This window comes from Heterocephalus glaber, unplaced genomic scaffold, assembly GCF_053883595.1.
Source record: "Heterocephalus glaber isolate CG9 unplaced genomic scaffold, H.glaber_assembly_v1.0 deba00001472, whole genome shotgun sequence".
Taxonomy (NCBI): domain Eukaryota; kingdom Metazoa; phylum Chordata; class Mammalia; order Rodentia; family Bathyergidae; genus Heterocephalus; species Heterocephalus glaber.
In genome coordinates this window covers 19,426,698-19,453,337 of record NW_028258315.1, presented here as the reverse complement: position 1 = coordinate 19,453,337, position 26,640 = coordinate 19,426,698, and the positions used below count along the sequence as shown (strand labels likewise).

Genomic DNA, 26,640 nt, shown 5'->3' with positions numbered 1-26,640 from the left:
AGGGCTGGGGATTTATCTCAATGGTTCCACCACCTGCCTCGCAAGCACAAGGACCCGAATTCGATCCCCAGTAACAACCAAAAAAAAAATTCTCCTGCCACACCTAATAAAATGCTAAGAAAACAGGAATTTACGGATACTGTCTTAATGTGACAAAATATATATAGTCCAAAAGCCAGTTTCTTACTTAATGGGAGACATACTAATGTCACTATCTTCACTAAGTTACAAGGCAAGATTATCCACTATTTCCACTAGTTTAATTAAATATCTACAGTGTAAGTATTTGCCAATGCAATTAACAAGAGAAATAAATTTAAAGAATAAAAATTGGGAAAAGAAGAATCCAAAGTCCACTTGCTGACAAAATGATAGCATGGTTTTTAAATCCTAGAAAAAATGATAAATATTAACTCAAACTATAAAAAAAAAACTTCAGTAAGGCAAGGCAATATAAAATGAACATATAGAAACAACAGCATTTATATAAACAAACAATAACCAGTAACAGGGTCAAAATGATAGCAAAAACATCTACAGGTAGTAGAGACAATATTTATTTCAGCGGGGGGGTGGGGGGAGGGCATCAAAGCAGTAACCATAACAAGACACATCAAAACTCTGTACTGGAAAACATTAAGACGCTGCTGAAAGACACAGAAGTAAACTGGATGCTCCTGTTATTGTATCATCATAAAATCATCATAATCATCATAAAAATGACTGTACCTCTAAGTTAGCTTATTATGAATTAATTTCTGGTTTACCCCTAAAAATGCTAGCTAGACTTTCCATGGGCTAAGACAAGATAATACTAAAGGTCATCTGAAAAATATTGATATGAAAGAACAGTCAAAAAACCACTGAAAAAGAAAAACCAAGGTAGGATTAACCCCAACAGATGTTAAATCATAACATAACTAGAACTTACATAAAAAGTATGGATGGAACTGAAAGAAAGAAAGAAACCTGAGGCATGGAACACAGTGCTGAAAATAGACATGTAAATTTAGAAATTTGATGAATAAAAATGGCATCTCGAACACTGGCATAAAGATGAAATTTTTAATAAAGAGAACTAAAATAACCAAGAGATTAATAACATTAACAATAAAAAGTTATAACTAAACAAAAATAGTTATAACTATATACTGTAATAAAAGATAAATGAATGTGATCTCTCTCACTGTGGAAGTGAAAAGTTTATAGAAGCCTTAACACTTACTTTGCAACTTTTCAGTAAGGATATTAAGATACAAATTATAATTGTTTAAATATTCTACAAAACACAGTTCCTCCAAAACATGTCTATAAACAATATTAGTAATAGCCAATTTTTAAGGAAATAAACAGTTAGTTGAATAAAATTTGAGATATACAAAACACTATGAATCCAGGCTAGGGATTTAGCTCAGTGGTTCTGGCACCTGCCTCACAAGCACAAGGTCCCAAGTTTGATCCCTGGTACCAAAAAAAAAACCCACTATGAATCCATAGAGAGGAGCATGAAATAGGATTCTATGAATCCATAAATAAAAGAATAAGGAAGCTTTTGACTTATGCTGAATGATTCCAGGATACTCAGCTGGAAAAACAAAGGGAGGCAAGGAAAGCAGAATGCAGGGAGGCAGAAGAAGGAAGAGGAAGGAGACAGAGGAAGGGATGGAGGATATACTTGCCTATAATACTATGGCAAGGGGCTTGGGGTGGCCAGTGTCAGAACTGCAAGGAAGTTTTCTACTATATACTCATTTCTTTTGAAATTTTAGCCACAAAAATATATTATCTATCCCAAAGAGAAATAAATGTGGTAAAATATTAGCATCTGAGGATTTGGGCACTGAACAGCCAAGAATTCAGTTTAATATTCTCACAACTTTTCTAATGATGTCTAATTTTTAAATTTATAAAAAAGAAAATGACACAAAAGAAATAGCTCCCCTACACATGGTATCTTGAAACTGAGGCAGCCTCCATATGAAAGTAGTAACTGCATACCCTCACAAAGACCAAGCTGTTAAAACGAACACTGTGCAGCAGGAAAAAAAATAGAAAATACCTAGTACCTAGGACCTTTGACATCTTTGAACCAGTAATTTAATCAAAGGTGACCTGTCTTTCCTTGAAACTTATTATGAGATAAATTTTGCTTATCTTGCAGAGAAAGGAGATACATACATACACACACATATATAGACACATATGTGTGTATATCTCCAAGCGTGAATATAGACTTGAATAAGGTGTAAGATATAGAAAAATGAAGTACACTCATACCCATTCAGATATCATTGTCCACAAGTGTGGTATAACTACACTTACACTGCCATTTTATAATTATCTGGCTGAAACTTTGCCCTTCTTAACCAACCTCTCATTCCCAAGAGCAGTGACTGTATCTTACTAATTGCTGAACTGCCAAAGCCTATAACATAAAATAAGCATTCAACAAATGTGTTAATTAATGACTGATTCTCTTTACCATATTATAATAAACATAGCTGCCAAGATGTGGTGCAAACATCACTTACTTTGGAAAATCCATAAGAATGTCATTCAGGACCAGTATATTTTGTTTTCAAGGACAGTGCAAAGTGAAATCAAATGAAAGGATATTGCTACCAAATGGGAGAGATTCTATACATATTTTAACACAGTGGCTAGAGAACATAAACATTTCTTTTAGATAAAAGTTCAAAATCTATTAAGGTAAATATCTGAAATGTCTCTTCTGACCAGCCCTAAAATGAAAAAATAAGCCAAGAAATATATTTTATAACTGGTAAAATAAGGCTAGAACTGTTTCATAGTAATTGACAGAGAAAACTAGTTAAATCTTTACATGGGAACAAACACAATCACTTCAAAAACAGTGTATTTCTGTGTACTTGAAAGGATTCGATAAGTAGTAGTATCATTACAGTCCTTAGTAAGTCAGAAAGAAGATGGTTTGAAATACTATGGTGGACTGGCCCTCAAGTTGCCTCTCACCTGGGCAACTTGATGTTAAGCAGATTCTAGTAAGATGTTTTAAGCAGATTCACAGTAAGATGTTTTACAGTGTGCCCAGAGCGGAGACTACCTAAGACAGTCTAAAATTTGTTACAACATTCTTTGTATCACAAACAATGACGAAACAAATGACATATTCCTACCCTTATGGGCAGGTGTTTTTTTTGCATCTGTAGGATGAAGTCATAAAACTCAGGATTGCTAAATCAAGAAGCATACATATTTTTAATTTTTAAACAACTTATCAACAAATTACTTTCCCTGAAGATTATAGAAATGCAAACTCCCACCAACAATATATCAGAACAAATATTTTCCCACACTCTCAGGAGTTTTAGTCTTATCTCTAATAAACAAACAAAAATCTAGTATGAAAAAAAGAAAGAAATCGCATTTTAATTTGTATTTCCCTGACTACTGGAAAAATGAAACCTTCTCATGCTTCACTCACACATCTTCTATAAACTTATCCACATCATTTGGGTGTTTTTCATTCAAGTTGTCAAATTTAAGAACTCTTTAACAGTATTTATAATGTCATATATGTATATATATGTGTGGACATGTACGTATACATATGTTCATAAATACATATGTGTACATGTGTATGTATATATTCCTATTCTTCACTGTTTGTTGTGGGGGTTCAGGCCAATCAACCTATCAATGCTTTTGGTTGTGAGGCTGATTGCACAATGCAACTGCCATTTACTGAGTGGGCAAAAATCAAGGTGCTTCACATCTTGCCTGCACAGGTCCCTCCTACGAAGAATTCCACACATCCTGTGTGGATCAGGAACAACCTACTGAATATTCATGTAAGTACAACAAATGTGTACAACATCTCGTAAAAACCCAACTTTATTTTACATACAATGTATTTCTCATGCAGTTTCAGAATGTAACTTCTGTGAAAATGGAGAGAAGAGCATACTTTGTATTAAGAACTAGCAAGAGTCGTCATCTATTTGGGGAAAACACTTCACATTTTGGAGCAGTGCTGTTCTTCCAACTGAAGCTGTTAAGGCTACACAAATAGCAGATCACATTCATTACTCTGAGAGTCACTGTAACTTTGGATAGGCCATTTCATAATTTATGACTGAATATTTCTACCTTGAAATATGTATTACATTATCAATACTTTGTATATTCTCCCTTGTATTAATTACATGCAGAGCATTGTGTTAACTCATGTATAACTATGTGCATAGGTAGATTGTAACACTGGTGGATTTCACTTCAGAATAGTAAAGGGTACATTACAAAACACTGGTTATATAAAAAGGATCATTCAGGAGCACTGCCCAGGCCTACAGGAGAGAGGAGGATTCCTGCCTCCCAATCCCACTCTCCATCAACACTAGGACCACAGACAAGGACTTTCCTCAACCCCACTGGCACAGGGCATCTTCTGCCCAGGACCCAGCATCTCGGCCACATCCGTGTTCCCTTCTACACCCAACACTATGGCTCTAACAGGTACACAAGGTCATGCAGGCAGTGGGACAATATACTCAGGCCAGGCAGCACTGGCCCATGGTCACCCTGATTATTTTTGGTTTTGGTGTTTGGTTTCTGAAACAGGGTCTCTTAATGTGGTTCAGGCTGGCCTTGACTCACTATGTAGCCTAGGCTGACCTCAAACTTGTAGCAGTCCTCCTGCCTCAGTATCCAAAATGCTAGGACAACTGGTGTGCACCACTATGTCCAGCTCATCCTGATTTGTAAAAGTCCCAAATATACTGCGTAGCACTCATGTCACCTATTAAAATTACCAAGTCCGAATATTTCAAATTTCTCTGTGTACAATTCTCTGAAATGACAAAAATAAAAAAAAGCTTGTAGCCTAGAAAATCCAAAGAAATTTTTTTAAGTTTCTTAGAGTTTGTTCAATGGAATATCTACTAATTCAAGTCTCATTTTTTTATTAATATCTAAATTTTTAAATTTAAATTTATTTGTTCAATAACACCGAATCCTTTGTTATTTCTCAAATTGGCAAAAATATCCCAACGACGACTTAGTCCATGTTTCAACTATGGATGACCAAAACATTAAAAAATACATTGACTCAAACCATTTTCTCATTTAAAGAAAAAGTTTTCTTTCATTAAGTATAATAAAACATCGACAATTATTTAAGGAAAACAAATTAAACTTTCTAGTTTTGCCATAAACTTGGTTATCTGATCTCTTCTGTAACAGAAAAGAAATTTATGAGCTTGAAAGCACATCTTGGTTGGTACAAAGGGTGAGGTGTTGACTTTTAAAACATTGCTAAAGAGATCCTTGACATCTACTTTAATTTATATTTTTCTCAAAACAGTTTAGATCATGTGAATCGGTTAGTTTCTTAAATACATTGAAAAAGGCAGACAGGAATACACACATACATGCACCACACAAAGAAAAACACTAAAGTATCAGAAATCTGAAACACTACACACTATCAGAATCATGCCATGGTTAGTTCATGACAATGACTCAATACTATAGTATCTGTATCTCTGTAGGAACACACACAAAAGACACTTGCGAACATGGAGGCTGTATTCAAGGATGAAAATGAATTTTTTTTAGGGCAAGGGTTTGATATCCTAAACTTCCCTCTAATGGCATCCAATGGACCAACTTACAGGAAATCTACAGTAAACCCTTCCCATGGGCTAGATTTTCACACAATTCTTCATTTTCTTGAAGTTAAACCTAAAACATTACATTTCTATCTTGGTGAAGGGAAGCACTGTTCTCAGCTATAACAAACTTTCTAGAATTATGCAAAGTACTATTTGCTAACATTTAATTATAGAAAGAATTTAATTTTCATTGGCTCTTTTGTCTAATTGGTCAAAACTCTACATGATAATCATTACAGATTGTATTCGTTTCCTGTCTAAATTCTTTTGAAATTTCTAGTTTTGAAGCTAGGATCATAATTACTATATGACAGAGCTGAATCAGAAACAATGAAAAATAGACAGTTTCCTTATACATTTCATTGTAAATATGGTCACTGAACTTATTAAAAGTAGAAGATGGGCATACCTACACTCTGGGAGCCTGAGGCAAGAGGATCAAAGTTTGACTCCAGCCTGGGCAACTTAGCTGACTTAAGGAAACCTTGTCTTAAAGTTAAAAAAAAAAAAAATTAAAAGGGCTAGGAATGTAGCTTAGTGAGAAGGCCTGGGATCAATCCTCAGTCCTGCCAAAACTATATATAAATAAAGTCCCAACATTTTTATTAAAATGTGTTTGTGCAGTATCTGAGCCATGAATTTCTCTGCCCACAGACACAGTTCATTCTGTTACTACTTCTGTGAAGATCATTTGGAATTGAAAAAAAAAAAAGAACATGTTTTCCAATGTAATTTCTTGGATGTTTTGAATAAAGGTAACAGAAAGAAGGATGGTTTGTTTCCAAGTATGTTGAATACCTCCTCCTTATACTTGGCCTGTTCAATGACAAAACACCTACCCTGCCCCAAAGTCTGCACTCTGTAATAGACACATCAGGTTAGCTCCAGTGACTGTTTTCCCTCCCTTCTTCACAAACAGAAGCCCACCTCTGCTTGGGAGCAACAGTGTGCCCAGTCTAGAACACATGAATACATTTCCTGGCCTCTTTTACAAACAGAAGTAGGCCTCGGATGTGGTGCCAAACAGTGAGATGCACAAACAGGGTTTTGAGTGAGGCTTCCTATCCAGCTCCTACAAAGGAAGGGCAGTCTCGGCTGGCACACCCCCTCTGTTACTTCTTCCCTTTGAGAAAGCACATATGATGGCTGGAAAGCAACAACCATTTGACACAAGGGAAAAACCAATGAAGCAACACAGACCACAGCCCTAAAAACCCGGAATTGGTAAACAAAGTCAGCAACTTATTTGTGGACTTTGCATATATCAGAAAAATAAATCCCTATCTTATTTAATCCTCTGCTTGTTGGACCTTTATGACAAGTAGCTGAACTTAAATTCAAAGTAATGGAAACTAACAAGAAAGACTTAAGAAGAAAAAAAACAGGCACTATGAAAATCCACAGAGAAGTCCTGAGTTCTGACAGAGGCCGAGGGTGGTGGGGATCGGGAAGATGAATGAATGGAGAAAGCAAGTGTGTGAGCTGGGTCACTCATTTGTTCCGCTGTCTTTGTCATCCACTCTACCAGCTACTGAGATACAGATAAAAGACACAGGCGGCTGCCTCGAAGGAACTGTGAAAAGGAATACAGACAGATAATTAAATACAGTTATTTATGTGGGAAGTCACACACAGCTGAGCTGGAGCGTGTGTGCACACGCTGTGTAATATCCACAAAAGTGCCATCCTGTCTTCCAAGATACAGTGGGGACTGGCTTCAGCTTAGTCATGAAAACAGTGGAAAGGGTAAACATACTCTGAGGAAGATTTGCATACACAGCTATTTCCTAAGAATACTGTACACTATTTATCAGCTAAAGGCAGAGTTGCATATCACCTACAGATTTTACTTCTTCACTGCCACTCCACCCAATTTTCCAGGATCATAGAAAACCATGCCTCAGTATACTCTAACATCTAAGCAACCTCATTCATGTGGCCCAGAGTACACATGAACCCAAGAGCAACCACAAGGGAACAAAAACAGTTAATATCTAAAACTTTTGTAGCATGTGTTAAAGTTCTAAAGGAAATGTTTTTCATTGATTCATTATCAGTTATTCTACAATACTACTGAGTTATTAAAAATTAAGAAAAATTATGTTTATCACACAGACAACAATAAGGGAAGAAAAAAAGTCAGAAGCTTTTTTCTCTGTTGTTATATACACACACACCAAAAATAAGCAGGATGTCTTTCAAACCAAAACAATAGGAAATCACTCTTGGCTGAAAGAACTGGCTTAGATCATGCTGGTTTCTTCTTTAACCTACTACAGCAAGTTCCTGCGTGCTTTCTGGAGCCTCTACCTCCAGAGGTGGGAGAACAGCCAGCACATATATTTAATTACGCAAGTATTCAATGCCATCAACCAGCTGTTGCCAGTACATAATACACTAACCTCCTTCGCTTACTCACCACATAAAATGACAAAAACAAAGCAACTGTTGATGTAACAATAATCATGAAATATGCAAAATACTGTTCTCCAAAAAGATTTTAGATAAGTACTCAACTCAGTTTTGCATTTTAAAATGATTTACTACCTCTGAACTGCTTCTCTGTTCCGGATTTGCAAATTAAATTATCAATTTCTTAACTATAAGTTTATTCCTTCATTTTGTTCTTATAAAGTCAACCATGAACTCAATTCTCAAATATACTTTTGAGCTTATTTCCAATCCAATTTCTCACTGGAACATGCCACATGATAATCTTCTATCTTCCCTCCCATTCATCTGCATTTTTCCATGGTTAGCAGATAAGTCATTTAGAGCCCATAACAGGAAATTAGTGAAAATCTGCTCAAGACATCCATAACTCTCATCCTTCACTTTAGGAATAAAAAATTATTTAATATTTCCAGAAAGCTGTTCCTCCACTAGCATTATTAACTACAAACTAGCTCATGGTGGGGGGAAGGGGGTGTTTACAAACTCCCAGCTACAATATAAAGTAGACTATACAGCACTGTGACATGCATAAAAGAGTGGGAACAAAATGTACTAACACATGGTAGATGATAAAACCTAATTCGGAAACAACTTATCCAGAGAAATTTGCTTTTGCATCAATTCAAAGGATAACTCAATGCTAACTATTTACAAGGCTGTGCTGCAGCACAAAGATGCCTCATTACAGGAAAAACAACTTCACTGCCCTTACGATCTGTGACTCCCCTTTCCCAAGAGCCTTCCTATATGTGGGTCACCTTTCTAACACATGTCTTCTGCCACAGCTGGCTGGGGCTTTTTGATTTTTCAATTATGGTAGTTTGCCTGGTGTTTTGTGCTCATTCATTGAAATTATACAATTTGATTCTCAAATGTTAGGCAATGTTGTGAAATTGAAATATTTATATCACTTATATAAATTATAATACACTTAGCATACTACATTAATGACTTATTGATGCACTGACAGAAGAATGATGATCTTCAACTCTTTTCCCCCAGAAAAGAATCAGGTTAACCTAATCTTACAATGTGTGTTCTGTAATTCTAAGTGTGAGCCAAACTGAAAGGCAAACACCATCAGGTTTTTATCCACTTGCCACAGCCCCTGCCTCAAGATGAGAGGTCTCAATTAATCCAATGGCCACACCCTGAAGTAGGCCCTGCTCATTAGTTTGGCTGGGGAAACAACGTCCCGCCATACATACCCTGGCTCCTGCCAGCATGACCAGGTGGTGACTACTCCAAAAAGGCAGGAGTCTAGCCCCTTTTACATCTTATCTCAGGAAAGAAACTGTTTTGTCACACTCTATAGGCAAAATGCAAAAAGCAAGACAGCACAATTTCTTAAAAGAGGGCCTCTTGATACAATATTTGAATATTAGAATGTTCTTCCTCCTTTTTGCAAATACATACCCTGTCTCTGACAAGTGATTCACAGCAGCCCTGGGGGACCATTCTTAGATTAGTCTCTTAAGTCTACCAGTGGTATCTGTTTCCCAGGAAAACGAAAAATCATTACACAGTAAAATCACAGGGTCAAAGAGCCTAAGCAAAAAGATTTTCCTGAGGTCAATACCCTGACCTCATGATTCACAATCTCACAGAAGAATCAAATATGTAAACAAGTAATAAAATATAATACACAACAATAGACATCAATAGATGTTTGCATGGGATAAAGCAGCAGCCCAGGATAAAGCATGAATCCCTCTGAGGACCTTGGAGGGAAGGGGTGAGCATTGGCAGGGAGGTGATCTAACAGATGATACTGCCTTGGACACAGGTTCCAAAGATGGATGAACGGGGGGGGGGGGGGGGGGGGTTGCAGGGCGGGGGTGGGAGTGTACACAACACACACATGCATCTGGGAGGGAGGAAGAGGATAGTCCAGGGGGACAAGAAAAGCATCTGCAAACACGTGCTCGAAAAACTTTATAATCTGGGGTGAGTAAAAGTCTAAGGGGAAATGGCAAGAAAAGAGGTTGGAGAAAGAAGGAACAAATTTTAAAATATCTGTTTATACTAAGAAATTATATCTTTATCCTGTTGGGGGAAGAAAACCTAATTAAAAGAGGTTCAAGGAAAGGAATGCATTAACTAGAACAGAAAGGAGCTAAGAACAAGCTAAAAACCATACAGTAATACGGGTAGCAGATAATGAGAACCATAACCAAGTGATGGAGAGAAAGGATTCGATTCAAAGGTAAGCAACCAGCCTGTGACAATTTGATGAAACATAGGATCAAGGTGTTTTCCTGCAGGTTCCATGAGGAACACATAACACTGGGCATAAGACAGGAGGACGGAAGGGTTAAGGGAGAAAGATCCTTGAGAATGGGCCAAGATGGGGAAGGAAACAAGTAACCTAGATGACTGCAACCCAAGAACACAGGCAGCAGAGCAGGACCCATGTTGAGAATAGGTGAAGTTGGTCAGGAGGCGGCGCTTATGTCATGACTGAAGGCATTAGTGGGCCATCCATATGAAGAAGTCTAGGAAACACTGGAATACAAGTCTGGATCTTGGGAAGAAAAAGGTCAGAAACAGATTTTGAAGAAATCAGTCCACTGGCAAATTAACACTGGAAATAGATGAAAAATGGAAGGAAAATACAAATTCATTCAGCACAGCACTGTTTAGAGAATAGAAAAAAATCTTACTTAGCAATACCTGACCAATAATATGAAGTCAAAGAGTCCAAGATTCATAACTAACTTTCCACACGGAAAGAAACTTTTTATGGACGATGAAGGCTGAAGAAGACTGTGACCAGTAAAAATAATAATTCACTACATCTGTGGCTGACACTTTAGATAACAACATAAACCTGATACTGAACTAAAGCATCACTTCACATAAGTAGAAAAATTAAAATATCTAAGTTTAACAAAAAAATCAATGAAGTGTAATATTTAAAAAAAAACAAGTTAAACTCTTAACAACTCTATATTAACTAACTTGTTTCTCGTAAAAAGCCAGACTAAAAGCCAACATGGTTTTATCTTCTAAGGCCAAAAAACATTAATTGAAATTTTAAAATTAACTAAAACAATATTTAGTTTAAAATAATAACCTGACTACTAGCGAATCAAAATAACAGAATCAGTTTGGTTTTTTATTTTCTTTTAAATTGGTTAATTAATTACTAACTAAAAGAGCAAAGATTTCTCTATTTGTAACAAGTCAGGGTTTTTGAAGATTATTTTATAAATTCAAATTGAAATAATATTTTGGTAGTTTCCTCAACTTCAATTCTAGAACTCAAAGATAAACTTACATAAAACAAATAATATTTTCACAATAGGAATGAGAATCCAATAATCTTTAAGCTTGCTAAACAGACTGTTGTTATGTAAGGAGCTTTTCTAGAAAGAAAAGATGCTATAACAAGCAGGTATCCTCTGTTCCAAACACACACTTTTCTTCTGTATCCATTTTGCCATTTTCAGTTGCTCTTGCAAGTAATTCCTCTCAGATATACAAATCATCCCTACAGCATTACCATTAATTTCTACAAGCGAAGGAGGTTAAAAGAGGGAATGACTGTCTATCCACTATCAGTATGGCTAAACCACAGTGCCCATTTGGGTTAAAACATACAAGGTCAAACCGAGGTTGTGAGTCCATGATCAAAGCAAGCTAGCTATTCTTCCTGTCATTTATACAGAACACACAAGACGTGTTTATTTTCATCAGCCTCTCAATGACCTCCCTTTAGGTGGCATGGAAAAGATCCCACATTTCTATAAAGCACTAGTCAAAGGAGTTTTCTTATTTGATACTCTCATTAAGAGCAAATTTTTTTTTTTTTTAACTTTTGATCTTTTTCATTTACTCAAGATCTTCTCAAGTTAAAGGCCATATTGTCTCAATCAAGTTGGGATAATGGATAAAATAAGGACAGGGCAACTGAGAAAGCTCAGGAGGAAATAGTTGCATCCAACAGGCTACCTCATAAAACATGAGGAGAGTGTGCATTTTTCAAAGCTCATACAGGCATTAGCATTTACATTCAAAAGCTGCCTAGCAAACTCAATCTTACCTCTCTTTTTGCTACTTTAAACTCCTACTCTTAGGCATTTCAACAATAATAATAAATTGTACAGTAAACCTTTAGGGAAACTTGTCACAAATTCTCAATTCCTAGTTCTTAACCAATGAAACTATATTAACCAAATGAAAGAAAGAAATTTCTCAGACCTATCTTCCTTGCTCCTGTTAAAATGAGGCAGCCTTCTGCCTGGTGGCTCAAGAGACAAAATTAAGCAATGAATAATTAAAGACAAACAACTATTAAATACTAAGAATACATTGGAAAAGAAACAAAAGCAGATGATCAGAGACGCTGACAAATCAGGAGACAATCACGGACTGAAACTTCTATGTGTCAGTTGAAATAAACCTTTCCTCCTTTAACTTTGGGTGTCAGGTATTTTGTCTCAGCAACCAGAAAAGTAATTTAGACAACAACATAGACAAGTATGTAGTATAAGTTAATGTATAGTAAAGTTTATGCACTAATCAACTTTGATTTTCTTTTCTTTGTTAGGAGATGGTGACAAATGGAAAAGTATCTAAATAAAACAGAATGCTTGACAAGAATAGGTAATTGGTTACTGAAAAGTCTTCAAATGAGTAAGAGTCATCATTTGAATCTTATGTTTTCTCAATGTTGTTGAGAAAACCTTTAACAGGACTTATTCACTCTGGAAACATCAAATACTATTGTAAGCGTTACCTTAGTAAGAACTAGTTGTAATGATCAAAAGCCTTCAAAGTCATTTAAAAAGGTCCTATTGTTATAATATTCTTAATTTTTCTTTCAGTCAAGCAAACTAGTATATATGTGCTTGTTACCACTGGTTCTGCAGTGTGAAAATTACAAGCTTTTCCTCTATGTCACTACTAATTCACTTAATCATTCAAACACCATGTCATACATCAAACCACATTCACAAGTCTATGTATTATACAAAAAAAAAATAACACAAGTTATATTTGGGTTTAATCTCCCTTTGTCTGCTCCTAAAGATGACCCTGCCTTCTCTGTACCATTCCCACCTTCTTGCTTCCCACCATAGCTCACTCAATAAGAATAAGAACTCTTCTGGATATTTGCCTCAATTCTAGAACCACTTGCCTGGTATCCGTATCTGGAAAGCACAGCAAAAATAGTGATAATAATAGTCAAAATACACTCTAGTTCAGCCTGCCTAGGTTAAAATCCCATTCTACCATTCATAACCTGAAGAACCTTAGAGAACTTCACCTATCAAATAGGAATAAAAATGGACTCTACATAGGGATGCAAGAATTATGCTGGGCAATATTCAATTCATGTAAAGCACATGAAACAGTCCCCACCATATAGAAGATAACCAATAAAAGTCAAATATATTCATTCTCTATTAAAATATTTACCTATGACTTCAAAATATAGCATCTTAAAAAAAATAAGGCTATCTCAAATTCAACTCCCTTCTGAAATTCCCTATTTCATTCTAGCCAGAGACTTAGTTATCTTCTTCGATGTTGAACTTGTAAGGAATTCTTTCTTCTAATGTCAACTCCCTCCCTCCAAAGTGCCTCCACTTCAAATGAGCCCCTCAGTACCTGGACTACTGTAACTCAGGCCTAACTCAACTCCTGATCTCAACTTCCCAGCCATTCTTCACACTGCTGCCAGAATTAATCCTTTAAGACCAAGGATGCAAACACTGTAGACAACGTTTTATAACTCATCATTTATAATAGTATAAAGATAGAAAATACTGCACAGATAAAGGGACAAAGGATAGATTTTTTTTCAGTGATGTTACTGAAACAACTCAGTATCTACGTTTTTAAGGAAAAAATATTTTAAAAGCACAAAACCTTCATTAGGAGTATCAAACAATTTTAGAAAGTCTGAGCAGACCTAAATACACTCATGCACCCTATAATGATGTTTTGGTCAACAGTAGACCACATACACCACAGTGGTCCCATAAGGTTACACTGCCTAGTGACATCTCAGTTTGTGTAAATGAATATTTGCACAAGTTCAAAATTGCCCAACCATGCATTTTCAATATATGTATCTGTCATTCAGTGGTGCATAACTGTACCTTATTCATAGGATAGAAAATTCAAAATGATGAACATTCAATTTTCACCAAAAATCATTTAAAATTTCAATGTAATCATAATCAAAATTATACTAATATTCCTTGTTGAAATTAAAAACTGATTCTAAGGGCCAGGGATTTAACTCAGTGGTACTGCACCTGCCTCACAAGCACAAGGTCCTCAGTTCGATCCCCAGTATCAGGAAAAAAAAAAACAACTAATTTTAACTTATCAAACATCTACACTTAGTATATCTATACTACATATGACATTACAGAACAAGAATCAGAATAAAGAAATGGAATGAAAAGAAAATGGAATGAAAAAAAGGGGCAAAAGACAGACTCAAAAACATCTGTGGATAACAACATATGATAGAGTGGGTAATGCACAGACAAAAGAAGAACACAGATTTTAAAAAACCAAAATTAAGTGATACTGAAACAGTGGATTGTCTACATGGAAAAAATTAAATTGGACCACTTCACAGTACTGTAACCATCTCCTCCAAAAAATCAACTCCAGATGGACTACAAACCCAAATGTAAGAGATAAAAGCATGAACCTAACAGAAGAAATATAGCAGACTATCTTTTTTTGGTACCAAGGATTGAACTCGGGTCCTTGCACTTGCAAGGCAGGTGGCAGAACCACTGAGCTAAATCCCTGGCCCATATAGTAGACTATCTTAAAGTTAAGGAGAATTTTTTAAAGAACAGAGACCAAAAGTAAAGACTTCAAGAATGTTAAACCACAATTTAAAGCCATCAAAAAATATAATTTTAAAAAGTGAAAAGATAAACCGCAATTGGGAGAAAATAAAATATATATATCTAAAGACTAGTAAACAGAATAGACAGGATGTATTTCCACAAATAATAAAAAGAAAAACTCAAGAAAATGGATAAGCCATTTCATAAAAAATGGAAACACAAATGGCCAATAAACATATCTTTAAATGTTCAACTTCATCAATGATCAGGAAAATACAAACTAAAACTACAATAAAAGACATCCTTGCCAATCAATTTGGAAAAATTTAGAACCCTGACTATATAGGGATATAGCAAGAACAGGGCATAACAGTCATACACACCCACTGCCAGTGGAAATGAATACTAATACATCCATTTGCATAAAGAGATTGGCATTACCCACTGAAGTTTGAATGTACACACACTTACGACCCAGTCATTCAACTACTAGATGCATATCCTAAAACAATCCTTACACACTTGCACCAGAAAATGTTTAAAATAGTCACAGCAGCAGTGTTCATGAAAACAAAACCCTGGGAAAAACTAAAACTATCAATAAGAAAACAGTGGGGCTGGGTGCTTAATGGCAGAGTATTTGCCGGGCATGAGTGCAGCCGTGGGTTCAACTTCTGACACAAAAAAATGAATAATTTACATGAATGGCTAGTCATTTTATATTCATCAAAATGAATAAATCTAAGACTACAATGCTGAACAAATGAAACAAATCTCAAGAGAACACAGGCAGCATAAGATCAATAAATACAGTTCAAAATAGGGCTAAACAATATATTGTTTAAAAATGCACTTAACAGATGATAAATCTACTAGCCAAAGTAAAAGAATGGCTCAAAAAAAGTCAAGATAAAGGTTACTTCTTGAGTCAGGCATGGTGGTACACACCTATAATCCCAACACTGTGGGGGGCTGAGGCATGAGAATCACAAGTTTGATCCCAGCCTTAGCAACTTACCAAGATCCTGTCTCAAAATAAAAAATAGAAAAAGGGCTGAGGATGTAGCTCAGTGGTGTGAAAGCCCTGGGTACCCCAACTACCAAAAAAAAAGTGGGGGAGATTACTTCTTGGGGGTATGAGTGAGAGACACATGACTGTGTCTATAGGCTTGACAATGTTGCATTTCTTATGCTGGGAATACAGGTGTATTTATTAATACTTTATTATTAAACTACAGAGTTTGTATATCTTTCATAATAATCACAATGAAGAGGAAAAGAATACATAGGAGAGTGAAGGAAGGAAGGAAACCTTAAGAGGTCTGGCTGGGAAGGCAAGAGAAAAACAGGGACAATAGCTAAGAGGGGATAAGGGGGCTGGTTAGACCTGAATGTGTCAAAAGCTGATGGAAAGGCGCCAATTGGGTTGGAAAAGTTAAAATTATAGAATGAGGGATGATCAAGGGAGATGGATGGGATGAGATTCAGAGCACACATGAAAAAAGGATGCTTTTTCCACCTTAACCTGAGAGAATAAAGCAAAAAGGACTTAAGTGCCAATTGCCCAGGGTCAGTTCCGTACAAGGGAGGCATCAGAGCACCTGGAAGAGGGCTGGCAGGCAGAGAAGAGAGAACAGGTATGGGCTGCATGAGGCAAGTGCACCAAGTCTGCACTGGGTTCTCTGGGAAAAACACATAGTTAATACTCAACAAACATTCAAATCACCTACTAGCTAACTACACAAATACAAAAATCATATTAGAAAAGGTCTCATTAAAGCTTATCAGGTAAACTCAAAACAGTATAATCTTGGAAGTACAACTCATACATTTTTTATACATGCTCAATATTTATAGTGATATTAGGAATCTTTTCATGACTAATTTGCTGATATTCTTACCTTGATTATCAAAAATAGGGAAAAAACAAAACAACTTTCACTTACTTAATTGAGTTTCTAAAGTGGTCTTCAGCTGGGTTTTTTACAGTACAACTGTTCAGGAGCCACAAATCTGCTTCAGATGGATTTTCTAGTAAAAATAAAAATGAACACAAAAAAGAAAAGTTAAGTATCCCATTTAATCAAATCAAAAATATCCAAGTGCTTACCTAGATGGTGCGAGACTGGTTGGGAGGGCAGTGTTAGAAGGAAGTAAACAGCCAATTACACTAGAGTAGGTAAATGCTGTAATGTGGAAATGCTCACAAGCAATAAATTCAAAAATATGTATTCTGTGCTGTATCTTTTCACTTAAAATGTAATGAGGACAAATATTTTCTTCCTTAATTTTTAGTATGCAAGAGTACTATTTAATAACTTTCATAAACTAAAATGAAACTGTCCTGATCTTCTCTGTATATAAAATTAATTGCCCCCTTTAAGATTGTGTTAATATTTTTCAGGCACAGGTATGAGCAAATACTGAATATTCTTCAGTTCAAGAGGTTATCAAAAATATAACTTGTCTCCCTTGAAGAATTAATGATTTACCTCAAAATTAGTCATTTCTGTCAACAATTTGATTAAATAATAAACACACTGGCAACAGAATAAATAATCCAAACCACGTTTATTAAAATGAATTTACAAATCCCTGGAGTACCCACCAGTCTACCTTCCTTTTCAATACCTCGGTTGCCTAAAAGGAATTTGCTTATTAAAACAGGATTACCCTAGAGAAGGAAACCAAAAGTGAAAACTAGCCCTTTCAACAGCATTTCAGTAAGAACAGAAGCAACTGGTATAAAGAACCAAGGGCACATTCAGATGTTTCTGTTCACACGTGCTATCTGGGAAGGAAGATTCAAGTTAGAGCATTAGGTTGGAAGGATAGTGAACACATCAGAGCTAAAGGTAATCTGGAAATAACTTTTTCCCCCAACTTTTTTTATTAATATACTAAAATCTTTTTGTAAAGAGGCAGAGTAAAAAAAAAAAATCCCTGAAACGATAAAAAGGGGAACTCCTTATCACTGTATGCTAGCAGAATACTGATTTCCTCCCAACTCATCTTGCTCTTCCATTCACCCTAATGGTCTGTTTCTCCATCTAGCAGCAAAAGTGGCCTTTCACACAACCTAAACCTGATTATGTCGCTTCCCTACAAAACTCAGAAAAGGTGAGTATACACCTACCTTCTCTTTGTTTCTTACACATTATTCCCCACAATGCCATTGAAAAGATCATTCCTCTATTAATCTAATGTGAGCACCATCCCAATCTCCCAGTGATTGACAGTTGGTATTCAAGGCCTATCCAGATCTGGCTGCCTACCTCCTCAACTTCTATACTGATTTCCCCCTATTTTCATCTCCCTCCAATCACAGAAATTCCTTCTCATCCTTTAGTTTCAGCCTCAAGCTTGTTAGATCTCTTTCACTGCACCCCCCAACAGAATATTCTTGCACTTTATAATTCTATGTTAAAAGCATTCATTTTCCAGCCTGTCTCTATTAAGAGATCCTGAAAACAACATTTTAATCAGCTGTTCTCTGGATATCTAGATATTAATACAGTGATGGGTATAGAATAGGTAATTCAAATAGCCATGGGACACTAACCATTGTGCCAGTAGGTGCAGGATGAGAAGAGAATGACACAGAGATTGTGTGTGGGACCTCATGCTCATAGCACTGATCCCAAAGGCTCTGAAGGCCCATGCTGATCTTCCAAAGAGACACTGATTTATTTAACAAACAGAGCTGAGGCTTTTACCTTATTTGCAGCTATATCCCCACAACTTGTTTCAGTTTCTGGTACATGATAGATAACCATTAAATATTTACTGAATTAATATCAAAGCCTGAAAAGACAGATCATTACAAGTAATGTATTACAGATAAGAAAAAGTCAGAGAGATCTGTTAACTAATGATAAAAAAAAGTGTGCATTTTTTTAAGGAATAAGCAAACAGCTAATCCTAATGACAGAACTATCTGTAGCAGATGCAGCTTCATAAGCTGGCATATTCTTCTTTTCAGTTACCTTCAAGTTATTACACAATTCATACCATCATCCTTCTCAAAGAAACTTCAGCAATAAATAAAAGAAATTATTCTACTTTGTCTATTTTGTATTCAAATTTTGCCAGTGTTGACTTCTGGAACAAAGTGATTGAGGATCCAATAACTGCAATCAATGGTAATCCTGTGACTATACCAAAGTGCCTACAAAAGTACAGAACTGTTTAGAAAATCACCCCAAACGACAGAACATCACTTCTCAATTGACACCAGAGATACTCAATGTTTTATTATAAGTAGGAAAATAAACAGGCTCTGCAGAACAAGTTTGGGCCAAGTAAAAGTAGGAAAAGAAGTACACCCTACAGATTGAGGGTGGGCCACTATGCAAGAGAGAACACAGTGCGCAATACCAAATTATTTCTGAACTCCACTTTGTCTTAGTACATCTTACTGAATATCATCCAAAGATGATTCGACTTAAAGGTTTAAAGCAATCAAAAGCCAACACAGAGTATGAATTTCTTATGTGCCCAGACCATGTAAGAGGTACCAGGGATATGGCTGTGAAGAGTCTCTCCTCAAGGAGTTCAGAGTCATTAAGAGGAAGTCTGACTTTAAACAATTAAAAATAAATTTTTAAAAAACCAAAAAGCACAGAAACAAGTAAGATAATTTCAGGTACCATTTGATAAAATGAAGATGATTAAACAGGAGGGGCTACCAGCTAAAATAAGCCTCTTAAGGAAGTTGAATCTGAGTTGTGGCAAATGACAGAAGGAATCTGCCATGCAAGGATGGGAAGGAAGAGCGAAAATGCAAAGGCCATGAAACAAGACCAGGCCTGTTGTGTCTAGGAAGAGAAAACATGGGTAAATGGACATATGGAAAGTAGGGAGAAAAAGGTCAGAGAGGTAGGCAAGGGTCAGATTCTTTGGTATAATCCACTTTGTAATATTCACTGGATTCCCACTGGCAAATTAAGAACTCTAGATTTTCCTCTAAGTATAACATGAAGTCACTACTGATTTCTTACATGAGCTAATTTCTACTTCAGAAAAAACATTCTGGTAACATTATAAAGACTCTAGGTGGGGTACTGTTCTGCTCTGACGCTACAACTTACAGAGAAAACTTTGGCTCATTATTTCAGAGGTTTCAGCTGGCTCCAAGGCAGGAACGTCATGGTAGAGGGCATGGTGGAGCAAAGCTGATCAATTCATGGCAACAGGGAAGCAGAGCACAGGACCCCACATAGCACATTCAGCTATGAACATTAGTGGATTAATCCTCTGCTAAGTATAGACTACCATAGGCCACAGGAGTCTCTTAATCCAGTCAAATCAACAGTTTTGCTGGCAATACACAGCAAAAGCAAAAGGTGGGGGTTGGGGGATGTTAAGTCAACAAAACAAGCTAAAAGCTGATGCACTGGGTTAAGAGTAAGCGAAAGACCATAGTAACCTGGACAACTGCAAGAGTGAGTAGTGAGCTGGGACATATTTTGGAATTAGAGTATGTTAGCTTTCTATCACTATAGTAAAATACCTGAGATTATTAACTTTAAAGAGAAAGGGTTTGTTTGAGCTCACAAGTTTGAAAGTTCTAGTCCATGATGAATTGGTCCCTTTGTTTTAGGCTGTGGCTAAGCAAAACATCATGGGCATAGCAGAGCAAAACAGCCCATCTCCTGGCCAGGAAGCAAGAGAGACAAAGAGGAAGAGGTATAGGGCCCATAATTCCCACAAGGTCACAATGTCAATGACCTAAGGACCTTCTACTAGGCCCCGTCTTCTCAAAGTTTCACTACCTCCCAAGAAGTTAAGATGTGACATGGAAGCTAGGTTTGGTGAGATGCACCGATAGTTCCAGCACTCAAGAGGACAACCCAGGAAGATCATTTGAACCCAGGAGTTCAAGGTCAACCTGGGCAGTCCTTAAAAAATAAACAAATTTTCAAAAATTAATAGCCAATAAGAGATGGAGTCTGAGCTTTTAACACATGAATCTTTGGGGAACACTTGAATGAACAGCAGCATAGAGTTGAGAGAATTAACAGGAAAGTTAAATAAGAGATGTGCAAGAAAGAATCAAACTGGATTATTAAGCACATACCAAGGATTTTTGTCCTGAGCATCAGCTAACTGTGATGCCATTTACTGAGATGAAGGCCTGGAGAAAAACAGATTCGGGGAATAGGGAACTGATAGTTTTGTTTTCGCCATGTTACTTTTGAGATCTCTATTAAATTCCCAGTTGGAATTTGTACGTATGAAACAGACGTTGAGGGGTGGGGGTCTTTCAGAAAAGTGATTTAGTCCCTTCCTGCTACATTCTGTGACATCATCAATCAAGGAAAGGGAGAGGGAGAAACAAAGGGAGAACGAGATAACATAATTCAGGTCATGCAGATATCTGATAGAGAAGTTAAGATGTAAAGAAAAAGCTAGATATGGTGAGACAGGAGACTGAAGCAGAAGGATCACCTGAGCCCAGGAGTTTGGGCCAACCTGAGCAGTCCAAAAAATGAACAAAAGGAATACTCAGTAAGATAGAAGGAAAAGAAAATTAAGGAAAATGGGGTATGGAAGTCCAGAGAAGAAAGCATTTTTAAAAACAGAAGAGTCAATTACACTAAACACTGAGAATTCAAGAATGATATCTGTATAAATGTTAAAACCATTAACAGAATAAGATAATACTTAATATTTTTCATTTTCAATTCTCAATTAGAGTGTTTGTTGACTTTGTGCCAACCCACAATTACCTAACAAAAGCCCTTTTTACTAAATTACACAGAAAACAAACTCGCTACCAAAAAAAAGAAAACTGTGTATGGCTATTTGCCAATAAAGAATACTGGTTCTACGTGTGTTACCTTCTCGTGAAAATATTTTGAGTTCTCAGACGGCATCAACACCACCCAATGTGTAACAGTTCTTCTTCCAGAGAGGAGAGGAGGCAGGATGATCACTTGAGTCCAGAATTTTGAAGCCAACTTAGGCAGTCCACTATGCTCATGTTCTTGACAATCTTAAGGTATATCCCCATTTCAAACACTCAGATGGAAGAGTGTCAAGGAACACATCTCCAAAGGAGTAAGCCAAGTTGACATGTGTACCTTGGAGTGGTAGCATCTAGAACAAGCAGGAAATACCAGAAGACCTGTCTTCCAGAACCTCATACCCAAAATACAATGAACACACAAACACACTACCACATGTAAATGATTTGGTTACTGAAGTAAATGTCTGCTAAGAGAAGATGCTCTTGACTGACTCAGAAGACTCATGTGGGGCTTTCGAGTTCTTTGGGAGGAAGTGCACCATTACAGAAGGGCACTGAGAAGATGAACAACAGCGGACCTGGGGAGGGAAACATAGGAAGAAGACACCATGCTGAGAGCACAGGCTTGGAGAAGATCTAAGGAAGAATTCTACCCACTCAGAGCACTGGTAACTCCTTGTATATGGCTAAGAGCACATGTACATGGCTAAATGTGGCCAATGCCAGAGCCAGGATATCAAGTCTGGTTTCAAAGCCTGAACACTTCAGGCTAGCCAATAAGTGGCCCATCAAACCTCTGGACCTTTGCCAATCTGCTAGGAAACAGAATCCCAGCGGGGATTTCATATGGATTTCTCTTATTATGAGTTGAGCAGCTTTTCATGTTTAAGACCTTTCACAGGTTTTTGGGGGGGTTGGGGGGGGTATTTGCTTATTTCTCTTGCATTTGTTCTAATCTCATGTCCATTTTTCCATCAAGCTAATGATCATTTTCACCTCAAGTTTTACTTTACTTATAGAAACAAGCCAGAGGGTATTAACTCTATGTCAGTTGAACCTGCAATGGTTTTTCCCAGTTTGTCATTCAAAGTTTTATAGTTTCTTCATATATTTTTATTTCTACCATATCAAATTTACTAACTTTATCTCTTATTGCTTCCGAATTTTGAGTCATGATGAGGACATTTCTTCTCCTCCCAGATTACCAAGGAATTTATCTCTTTTCTTCTAATCACATATAGTTTTACATTTAGATCTCTTAGCTATTAGGAGTATATTCGGATACACAGTGACATCACTTAATTTTAAATGAAAAAACAAATGAAATGCTATATTCTCATATCAAACTAGAAAATATTAAAATATGATGCTATCTAGTGAAGGCAAAGGAATGGGGGACACTGACAGCCATTTACTCCTAATGAAACTACCTGAAAGGCAAGGTGAGAACAGCCATGAAACATTTACACCCATATTGGAATTTCTCCTACACATGCTTATAGGATGGGTAACACATATTCACATATACGTATGTACGTGTGTGTGTGTGTGTGTGTAAATTTAAAAGTTCTCACTTGAAGATTAGACATGGCAAAAAAAACTAGAAAGCCTATCTATCCATTACAGAATGATTGGTTAAATTATGGGATTTGCTATGGCTTGAATCTTAAATGTCTCCCAAAGGCATATGTGTTAAAGGCTTGTTCCCCAGCCTATGGTGCTTCTGGGAGGTGGTGCAAACTGAAGGAGGTGGGACGTGGAGGAGGAAGTTAGGTCACTGAGGCTGTGCCCTTGAAGGGGACACTAGGACTCCAGCCCCTTTCCCCCATCTCTCATTGCTTCCCAGCCACCATGAGGTGAGCAGCCTCCTCTGCCATGATGTTCTGCCTCTCCACAAGCTCAGAAAATCAGAACCAAGAACTAGGGACTAAAACCACAAATCAAAATAAACTTTTCCTCTTTGAAGTTGATTTTCTCAGGTATTTTGTCATAGCAATGGAAAATTAACACAGGACAACAGCAGAAATACTCTTTATTATATCATAAGGTGAAACAAAGCAAGGTATGGAAAAAATATCTAGTATCTCACTTGAGTTTCAAAAATGAAAAAGAGTGGGGACACTGTCATGAGTAAAGCATGTATGAACCTGAGGTGGTGATAAAATTTCAGTCTCCTCCAACACAGTGTTCGTGAGTACCTTTTATTCCTTCTCTTTTTTGTTTTTTAAAGGTTTTTCTCTTAATCAAGCCTTTTTAAATTATTTGTTTTCTTCTCCATATTGCTTAGATTCAATAGCTTCCTTTCACTCCAGAGAATCTAAGCTATTTTCATGCTGTGATTCATCAGAAAAACAATGGCCTCATACACATTTTCTTTTTCATTTCTTTTTTTTTTTGGAGTGGGGTTGTTGTTGTTGTTTGGTTTTTGAGACACTCTGTCACTATGCAGTTCATATTGGACTCGAACTCACTATGTATCCCAGGGCTGGCCTCAAACTCAAAACAATCCTCCTGCCTCCTGCCTCAACCTCCTGAGCGGAGGGATTACAAGTTATCATACCTGGCTGATATGCATGTTCTAAGTAACTTTCTCCTCCTAGTAAAAGTTTTTTGATTCACTGAACCAAGAAAATGATGATCATCAACAAACCACCCACTTCGTTTTTAAGGAAATAGAAACTATTTTTTAATCAAAACATTTTGTTTCTAAGCTATTTCTTTATATATGCTAGAAATTATTTTTTTAACCTAAAGTATTAAAAATCTGCTCAGCAATCATGATGAAGGCTAACATTATTGAATATATATTCTATGTTCAGCGTTAAGCCAAGAATGGCTTTATTTTCTCATATACTCCTCCCAGTTGAGGTGGGTTCATTTTAATTCCAATTTTACAGGGGAGGAATCTAAAGCTTAGCAAGTAACTTTCCTAAAATCACACAGTAAAAAGGTGGGCTGGGATTAGAAATCCAGACACACTGACTCCACAGACTGAATTTAGGGAAATTAGCATGCCTCATTAGTGGCCCTTTGCCTATCAAAAATAATGCAGATAGTATCTAAAAACAAAACCAAGTACTACATGGCCTTGAGGGTGTCTCATGCTATTTCTAAGAAAACTAATAATCAGACTTCAAAAGCAGCTACTTCACTATTTCCAAAATTTCCAAGGTTTTGAACATGTGAGCTCTAGGTCTGAGCCAGGGAAGCCAAGAGAGAATTAACGGTGAGTGCAGGACCACGCCCCAGAGCACAGGCTCTTGTGGCCACCCCCCCTCCCCTGCAGGCTTCTGCACAGCTCACACAGACAGAGAACAAAACATTTATCTTACACAACTCTTCCATCTGAAAGTCAACCAGAGGAGCGGCATAAAACAATAAAACGAATCTATTCATAGATTCCAGTGAGGAGGATAAGTAGGCTGATACATATAAAAGTTTTCTAAGAGCAAAACAAACAAGGGAAAAAAACATTTGATTGCTTTGGACTCAAAAAATTTTTGAGAGTTTCTCTGCCACAGACCTCTGAAGTCAAGTCAAGCCCCAACAGTTTAAATGTCCACTACACTTAATCATACCCAGGAAGCTTATTTATATAATATAACCATTGAGAGACTACCAAAAACCTAGAGAATACAGTATACTTAAGAAAATCCAAAAGCACTCATCTCGAAAAATAACTCCTTGAAACAACAACAACAAAAAAAGACAAAATAGAAATTCTGACAAATGAATTAACTTTTCCCTCTGTATTGGCTGTTCTTTAAATGAGGAGTGTAAGAACAGTGTAAGACATGGCATGGTGTGACTATGTTTTCTAGAAGCAACGAAAATGATTCATTAGGAAGAATTCTCCCAGGGCTGGGAGTGTGGGTCAGTGGGAGACAGTCTGCAGGACCTAGGTTCTATGGCCAACGCAGGATGGGGGCAGAGGAAGGCTGGAAATAGGAAGGGAGGGAGGGAGGGAGGGGAAAGAAGAGGAAGGGAAAAGATAGGAAGAAGGACTTCAGGGGCAGGAAGGGGTGGGGGAAGGGGAGGGAAAGGAAAAATAGAGAAAGCAAGCAAAGTATTCTTTCATTAGCTAGCTGAAGGAAGGAGCAGGGGAAAAGAGGGGGAAGGCAAAGGGGAGCAGATGACTGACAGAAGCTACAGCTCCCAGTCTGAAATTCTGGGCATAAGAGCTGCCCTCAGCTATGCAGTGGTGGCAACTGTAAGGAGTCTGAGGGAAGCAGAACACAGCTCCCCAGGGAAGCATTTTTTTCTTGAAGGTTATTCACGTAATGAGTTTGTTCTTTTAAAATCATCCTGCTGAGAGCTTCACAGAAATAAGATGAGGTATCTAAGGGTCAGCTTGAACTGTTTGCTATTTAAAGTCAAAAACAGGATTTTTTTTTCCTCTTAAATGAAAACTAATAATTGGCAAAACTTACCAATAACTACTGAAAATTAATTATATACCTAAGTAGTCCTGTTCATAATCAAAATGAGAATAAGACAGACTGTACTGTGTTGAAAAGAACATTGCCAATATTCCTGTCCTCATTCCTAATTCAGTAGTTCTGTTGACCCTGACATATAATTACTTCTGAAGTTACTGTGTCTAAAGAACCCTAAACAGGATGTCTGTTTCTGTAAGTTAAATGGGTTTTTTAAACCATGAGCCAGTATACACAGCAGTGAATGTTATGGGGCACTGCATAACTTGCCACCACCCCATCCAAAGCCACTGTTCCCCCTGCCCATCCTGCAAGCTACTTTCCTGCCACACTAAGCATTCAAGCCCTTGAGCATAATATGAACAACTCAAAATACAACTGCATCCTTAAATCTGTGTACTCCACAAAAAATCTCTTGCCTTATTCAAATAGTCTGAAAGTGATATGCCAAAAAGACTTCTATTTAGCCAATGAGCAAACATTAACTCAGAAACTCACTAGCCAACTGCTAGAATATCTGATTT

The 26,640-nt window shown here is 36.9% G+C and overlaps 1 protein-coding gene across 8 annotated transcripts in view; it reads right to left on the bottom strand.

Annotated features, from left to right (window-relative positions):
* Positions 1-26,640, bottom strand: part of Cdkal1 (CDKAL1 threonylcarbamoyladenosine tRNA methylthiotransferase) — a 627,362-nt gene that overhangs the window by 516,072 nt on the left and 84,650 nt on the right. For all 8 annotated transcript variants that reach the window (XM_021260567.2, XM_021260565.2, XM_021260566.2 and 5 more), the window contains one exon: positions 16,876-16,960. In XM_021260567.2, coding sequence (XP_021116226.1) covers positions 16,876-16,960 — 85 coding nt within the window. The remainder of the gene's footprint in view (positions 1-16,875; positions 16,961-26,640) is intronic.